This window comes from Acanthisitta chloris, unplaced genomic scaffold (assembly GCF_000695815.1).
Source record: "Acanthisitta chloris isolate BGI_N310 unplaced genomic scaffold, ASM69581v1 scaffold11848, whole genome shotgun sequence".
NCBI lineage: Eukaryota > Metazoa > Chordata > Aves > Passeriformes > Acanthisittidae > Acanthisitta > Acanthisitta chloris.
The window spans coordinates 77,200-85,217 of NW_008687239.1; the positions used below are offsets into that span (position 1 = coordinate 77,200).

An 8,018-nucleotide genomic window follows, 5' to 3' on the forward strand; every position below is an offset into this window, starting at 1 on the left:
AGTCCTTCCAATTTTCACCAGGCCACTTATGGGTTCCAGATTTTACGTGCCAGCAATTACAATACTCATTCTTAAGAAGGATAATTCCTTTAAATTAAAGAGTAGAAACCTGAATTCATCAGATGTCCATCAGCCACACACAGAGCAAATCCTTTGAGCCTATATAAATAAAATCTCACTTTGCAGGTGTCCTTAGGCATGGAAGTAGAGCTGGAACTTGTTGGCCATCTCCACAATTACCTTCCTGCTCTTTGAGGTCTGTATTAAGGTAAGGACTAAATTCCAAAAAGCACCATCACACAGGTCATCACCACAGTTAAAGGTGATGACCTTGAACTTAAAGGTCATCACCCTAAAGTTAAAGGGTATCTAGAGATTGTCCTCAAGTAGATGAAAAGAACAACCACTCTCGGAAAACATTTACATAGTGTAGTGGCACGTAACCTGTGCCTGTAATGACAAGGTAATCCTGCATTGCATCCCACTGCTCTGTACTCCATTTGACTTGATGTGGACAAATAAACCGGAAAAGTAACATATGGAGAGAGACTAAAAATTGAATATCATATCCCTGTGCTATATCAGCAAGAGCTAAACAAAACACATCAATAACACTCAAGAGTTGTAGCCTTGGCCATCTGGTCACAAAGGCCTATATTACCAAGATTCTATTACAATATTTTAATCTCACTCTTTTCCCTCAGGCACAAAGGATAATATGCAAAATCTTAAATTCTGCTAAAAGGTGAGATTTCTGCACCTACAAACACAGCATGGCTATGATAGATATTTAATTAAGAGATACCCTAATGAAGGGTGTGTAAATGGCAAGGCAATAATCCAGTTCCTGAGTGGATAAGCTGGAAGACCAGTAACAGCCCAGAGAACAGCCTCTGCACACATAGTTCCTTGTTAAGCTAAATACTCATTTGAGTTTTTGCAGTTAATTTAAACAAAACAATGTTTTCTCTTGTCCAGTGCAGTATCTCCTTCCTGGTGTATATATAACCAAACTTTAATGACTGAAGTCCTCTAAAATCCCCATTTTTTTGTTTATGGTATTGTTTCCTAATTGTGAAATAAAACTCAACTAATTGTTGTACCCCTGCTCTCCTGTTTCTGTACATCTGCCCTGCTCCCAACTAAGTGCTAATAAGCAATTTCAGCTGTTGGCTGCTGCAATCACTTCCAAACAACTCTGCATTTCCAGCCAGCATAGCAAGGGATGGAAAGCAAGAGGCAGTCAGGACAGACAAATAAACTACACTGGGGATTTGCTAAAGCAGGTGTAAGAAAGGGAAAATAACACACTCAGGGTGCAACTGGAAACCTAAGTTCTATGTGAACATTCAAACACGAACACATGATGGTATCAAATAGGAGTCATAGCTGAAAGTATCACTATCCTACATTTCATTTAGTCAGGAAAGCTTCACATTCCTTCTCGTTTTTTGAAATTCTATTATGACACACAGATTAGTCATTCTCTGAATGATTTATCTTGTCCCTAACACGCTACAGAAATCACAGCTACTAAAAACATCTGCAATGTCCCTCTGCAGGGATTTCAACAGACCAGAGATGGCAAAGCTGAAGTTCAAGAGAAATTCATAAACATGAGAAGCTGCAATTCACCAGTCCATGTGGTCCCTGTTGAGGCTTCTGACAACAAGCCCCAAAATATTTTGGCATAGGAAATGAATCTGTTCCCCACGCTTTACAGAGGTGGGCAACTAAAGACATTTTTACAAATTCAGGAAGGTATGTAAATTTCACAATAAACATCAAAATTAGCATGAGGCATGATCAAATTTTTCTACAGTTTGTCCAGGATCTGAAATAAGTACATGAAACAAGTACCCTGGATTAACACAGGTATTCATTTGATTTATGAAGACCTCACAGCCTTATGAAGATCTTATGCAGATCTGCAACAAGTCAAAAATACCTAAAAGAATTGCTTTTATTTTCAGCATTAACTCCAATCAGATTTCTTAGCTAGGCAACAACAGACTCTTCCCTGCCATCAGTATGTCTGAGATGCCAAATAATTTTATTCAAGCTTTGTTCAGCATTCCATTGCAAATTAATGCAGTTGACCTAGAATTTGTCATTCCATTATTTTAAACACCTCTAAAATTTTTGTCTCGCTTGACACATACACAATCTATGTTCCTACTTTCAACAGACTACAGACAAAATACTCATCTAGATATCTAAATTAGAAACCTACTGAAAACATATCTAAAGACCTGTAAGAATTATGACAAGCCAAAGTATTTCAAGGTGCTGATCATTTGCAGTTCCTATAATTTAAACATTAGTTGAGGACAGGTATCTCAGGGCCTTGGAAAAACAGCCTGCCAGATGCTTTTACACTTCTGTGTTTGTACATCACCCAACGCGCCTGTGATCCCTGAGTAGCACTTCAGGAACAGTAACAAATCAGGATGACAAGATGTTAGGAAAACATTTCAGTACAAATAGGACCAAATCCAGCTCATTGAGCATAAGGAGCCTCAGTTACCAGAATTATCATCCTAAACTCCCAATAAAAACACTTAATGAAGGCACTTCTAAAGAGGAACTCACACTACCTCAGACACCAAAATACAGCGTTCACAAGCAGATGGGATGGAAGAGGGTTGAGGAAATAAATCCATAACAAACAAACAAAACCAGAGGGCTACATATCTGTGTAGAAGTAACCTTTTTCATTCTCTCTGCTTTAAAATTGCACAAGTCTTAAAATTTAACTATTTATCACTAACATATTAGCTAACAACAGTGATTTATCATCAATTCTCAAAGACTGAGGTGTGGAGGAAAAAGTTCAGAAACGGCTTTAGAAAGTTTAGAACGTTATAAACACTTCAGAAAGACATAAAAATTTACAGAAATTTATGAAATCAGTGTTAATTATTGATGGGGAAAGGGTAGAAAATTAAACCCTCATAGATTATTCTGTCTTTTTACTGATAGGGAAACAAACTTTCCTAATAATTAAAGTAACTGATTAGCTAAATTGATTAGCTAAATTACACGATTGCATCACTAAATTACATCAATTGTAGAGTAAAACTCTGCCCTTGAGCTGTGCATTTAGCTCCAGTGATCATATCAGTGGGAACCAGGAACAGACTCCACAGCTGTACGTGCCATCCTGCCATTAACACACCAGCTAAAGTCAGAGACATGCATAGGAATCTCTGGTTCAAAACTGCCAACATGCAATTAAAACTTCAGGTGACTACATGGTCATTTGAACAATTATTGGTATTTTAGTTTTAATCATTTTGAGTATCTGAAGGTCTGGAAAAGCAGCTGTTCTGACTCTCATCTATTTGATTGCCTGCAGACAAGAAATTAATTCAATGAGCTAGCTAAAAGAATGAACAAAAGCTGCTTTTACATGCAATACCTTATGAATTCCTTCTAGGTGATGAGATAAAACCAAGATACCTCATACTATGCAGTGGGATATTCATCATAACATCCCTGGCCTAGATTTCAGCCCCAGTTTAATACACAAATCCAGTTAGGCAGCAACTTCTGCTAAAGGCAGCAGCTGCATTAAAACATGTCTCTGATGCCTTTGACCAGAACATAGAATCATAGAATTTAAGGGTTGGAATGGACCTTACAGATCATCTAGTCCCAACCTCTGTCCTGGGCAGGGACACCTCCTCACTAGATCAGGCCACTCAAGGCTTCATCCAGCCTGGCTTTGAACATAATATGCTATTAACACCTGGATGAATGAGCCTTTGTCATCTGTCTACACAATAGAGACAGAAAAACAATTTTCTCAGTTCACTTTTATATTTCTAATTTCTATTTGGGATGTTACAGCAAAGGTGATAAGCATTCCAAAACTTTCAGAGAAAGATCAAGTACTTAATATCAACGTTTGATCCAGTTCTTTGTGCACTTACCCTGCCGACTGCTCTGGGGAACGGTGGTCTTTGATTCTCAGGAATTAATATTGGAGTTGCCAAAATAGCCCTTTTTTGTCTTGGAATTCCAAAGTTGCCTTCTGGCTTAAAGATTTCCTAAAAAGAGAAAAAGAAAATGATCAATTACAAAAACTTCCAAAGTAATATTCCATTGTTATACCCATTCCCTGCATATTTAGGCAAAATTAACATAAACTACCAGGGTCTAAGTTTTGTATTATATGTTTTTCAGCAATTAGTGATAACATATCAAACTGAGTATTTAAATCTGTCAGGTTACTGCACTTATTACAGTGACAGCAGACAGGCTGTATTCATTTTTGTGTTCATGTAGACAAGTTATAAACCTAAGCAAGTGTGTCTACCATCATAACCTGATGACTATTTAAATCATAAATCTTAAACAAGGTCAAGCTTACCTCAAATACAAGACTGGTAAAAAACCCACATTTCAAATGTCTTACATAATTTTCACATCCTAAGTTGCATCTCTACTCAGTTGCTTCTCAGTCCAGGCTTTCAATCAAACAGAACATACACTGAATTTGCAGACACTGTCTGCAGGTAATGAACTCTCAATATACACCAACAGCTTGTAACTTAAAATTAGACATCAAAACCCAGGAGTTACTTAAAATATTTGCTAGTATGTGTTCTGGTGTTGAATGTTTTGTGTTGTGGTTTTCTTAGAGAAAACTTCATGCTATGCTATAAGAAAGAAAAAAAGAGAAGTGGTTTATACACAAGCCTTTCTTTTCCTGCTGCATTTTTGGGAGTATTTATTTCCAGCTGAGCTTCAAGCAACTCAGCACTTTATGAGCTACAACAAACTCTTCACAGTGCCCTCTGGCCCCTGGGAATGTCTATCACACCTTTGCCTTCTCTCCCTTTGGGCTCTCTGCTCCTCTCGGTGCTCTCTCTGCAGGAGCTGCAGCTTCCCAGAGATCACCCCCTTTCTTTTGCTTCCTCCTACAGTCTCTGCAACTCTCCAAGCACAGTTACTGCCAAGGTCAAAAACAGCCTCTCCCCAGCTCCCAAAGCTCTTCCCTTGAACCAAGCCCTTATGCTGGAAGAGAAAACAAGCAAAAAAGACACAAAAAACCACAACCCCCCAAAAAATATCATAAACTCACAAACTAACAAAACAAAACAAAACCGAACAAAAACCCATCGACAAAAAATGTATAGATCTGTAGTGTATTGGGAACTGTAGAAGTGAAATAGATTTCGACCACTGCTATTTCATTCAGGTTGTTGTGACAGTTTAACCAAAAAAATCACAGGTTGAATTGAAGGTCTAATTCCAATAAAGCAGTTGCATCCTACAGATAACACTTTGCTCTGCCCTCTTAATGCAGAAACTCCCGAAACCTAAGTTGTTCAGTCAGTTCTGGAATCCATAGTGCTGTTTTAACAGCTGCTACTTCATTCCATAAGGAAAGCTCCATCCCTAGGCTGCATTTTTATAAAACTGCAAAGCCTAATGAGTTTTATTGGTGGCACAATGTGGATCCATCAGTCAAGATCTCCCCAGGCTGCTCCTGCTGCTGTGTCAGTGCCTCCCATCTGAGTGTATCATCACCAGAACACTGCTCTACCTCTATGAGCTTGAGCATCACTTCTCAGATTTGACAACAAACAGCAGCAAGGGAAACTCAAGTTTCCCCCAGTTTGCTTTAGTCACAATAAAGTCCAGGAGCAGTGGGACCCACACAGAGAATTCCTTCCCACAGCATTGCCAATTTTTGTAACTTTTGCAGCTCCCCCTGGTACAGAGTTCCTTTCTCTCCCAAAGGCTTTGCCACTTCTCTCTAATCTCTCAGTCTGAAGGCCACTCGGGTCCCTATTTTTGTCTTTCAACTCCTCTCCCAAAAGACTTTTCCTTAATAAAAATTCATGAGAAAGTTCAAGATAAAAACATTTGAAGTGTCAAATAGAAAGGAAAGAGCTGAATTCTGTCCAAAGGCAAATGCACAGAGCAGTAAAGCTTTCAAAATTACTTACACTGTAAACACACCAGATGGATTGGCTGGTGTGTGCCTGTGATGTTTCTAAGGAGACTAACAGTGACTACCACTATGTCCACAAGGAGGTACCCACTCCTTGCTCAGCAGCTGCAGTGCTCAGCTGATCACAACTTTCACTCAGGCTCACACCTTCATGCCTGTCCTTCAGCTTGTGAAGATGTAAGAGCTCCCAGGCAAATGCTCTTTGCAAATGAGCAAGACATTAGGTTGTGTATCATAAAATGATTTGGGTTGGAAGAGACTTTTACAGGTCACCTAGTCCAACCCCCCCCTGCCATGGGCAGAGACACCTTTAACCAGAGATCAGGTCACTCAGAGCCCCGTCCAACATGACCTTGAATGTTTAATGGGTTTTTTTCTATGCTAGTTTGAGGAGCAAAATGGATTTTCAGATTGTTCAATATCTAGATCTCCCATTTTGGTAGTCATAGACCCACAAGGAATTAATTCATCAGTGTCCCATGACATGCTATTCTTACATGTCTTTACCAAACGGAAGAAAAGCTCAAATTATATTCAATGAGTCAACACAGCAGTCTTTAATATAAAGTGGAGTTCTAAAGAAAAGTAGCAGGGTGGGAAGATTTCAGGCCTTCAAGTCCAGATTTCCAAGCAGGACTTTGGAACACGAGAAAAAGTAAACAGAATGATTTTATTGTTTTTATTTCTAAAGACAATCACTCTGTTGCATGGAAAAGAAAGCTCTGCAGATTGGGCACAGAAATATAAGTACTTCTCTGAGTGTGTTTCACACTATTTATTACTCATATCTCACTATGTTTTTTTTAAACAGTGATTTCTTCATGATGATCTCTGTGTCATTATCCCTGGTGTCTAACAGCAGTGACTGATTAAATGAGCAGCCAAAAGCATCACTAAGGAATGCAGGTAGAGGGGAAGAAAAGGTCAAGAGTACTTTCCCAATACGTTTGATAATCCACTGCTGTTTGTGGTTATCATAAAGATTTCCCCAATGTAAAGAACAGGGAAAAACTAAAAACATTTTGCTTAATGCCAAGCACCTGCAACTGATGTTTTGGTCCTCAATCAGTACACAAGACCAATGCCAAGGAATCTGAAATTATATGTGTGCTTAGCACCTGATTCAACAGTTAAAGCACCAATAAGACTCTCATTCATGGGTGAATATACTGCACTTATAATAATTTTTACTGAATTCATGTATTTAATTTCTTGAAGAAGCAACTCACAAAGGATATGAGATTACTCCAGATAGAATTGGTAACTGTGCTTCAAATTTTCTACAATATTAGGCTGGCATTGTAACAGGAGTGATCTTCTGCCCCTTGCCACAAGAGAAACCCACAAAGGAGTTTTTCAGCATTTTTGTGGAACCAGCTGAACAAAGACTATAGTGGCTACTATGGCAAGTATTTATGTGCCAGGAGTCTGGAGGGGTTAGAATGGCAGGTCCCACATGGGTGGTGTCCAACCAGAACCCAGAGAGATAATAGCTATGGTCACCATCTGCTTCTCCCACACCTGCTGCTTTGTACAAAACCAGCAACATAAGGTGTGTGTCCAGGAACACCCATTCATATGCAAAATTTAAAATATATATTATAATAAATACATGCCTACCTAAGAAAAGTGCACCAAAACTTCAACCTTTCTGACTGTTTTGGGGGGTTTTTAAGCCAAAACTGTGGGAGAAAAATGCTATCAGGTTCTTAATTTTTATATTTAACTATGATATCACATCTGTCGTCACTATATTTCAGCAGACAATTTTATGGTCAGTGGATTACCTGATCATAACCCAACTATTTCACTGTCCACCATTTCATAACCAACTTTTACACCCTATTTTTGGACTTCATGAATTTCTCTTTCTTAGACATGGAGTGGGCGTAGCAGTAGTTCAGCACCCAATATGCTGATTCACTGGCAATAAATCTTGATTCCTTATTCACAATAAAGAAGCAACAAGCACAAGCTCCTAATTTTTCCAGCATTTCGGTTAGATTTTTATTGAGAGACACCAGTCTGCCCAAACTACAAGGTTATGCAGGTT

At 38.8% G+C, this 8,018-nt stretch overlaps 1 protein-coding gene across 1 annotated transcript in view; it reads right to left on the reverse strand.

Moving 5' to 3' along the window:
• The window catches only part of LOC103807751 (cadherin-13-like), a gene marked incomplete at its 3' end in the record, with an annotated part of 139,192 nt that overhangs the window by 27,385 nt on the left and 103,789 nt on the right, over window positions 1-8,018 (reverse strand). Inside the window, exon 4 of the mRNA XM_009080496.1 lies at window positions 3,936-4,052. Within this exon, the coding sequence (XP_009078744.1) occupies window positions 3,936-4,052 (117 nt within the window). The remainder of the gene's footprint in view (window positions 1-3,935; window positions 4,053-8,018) is intronic.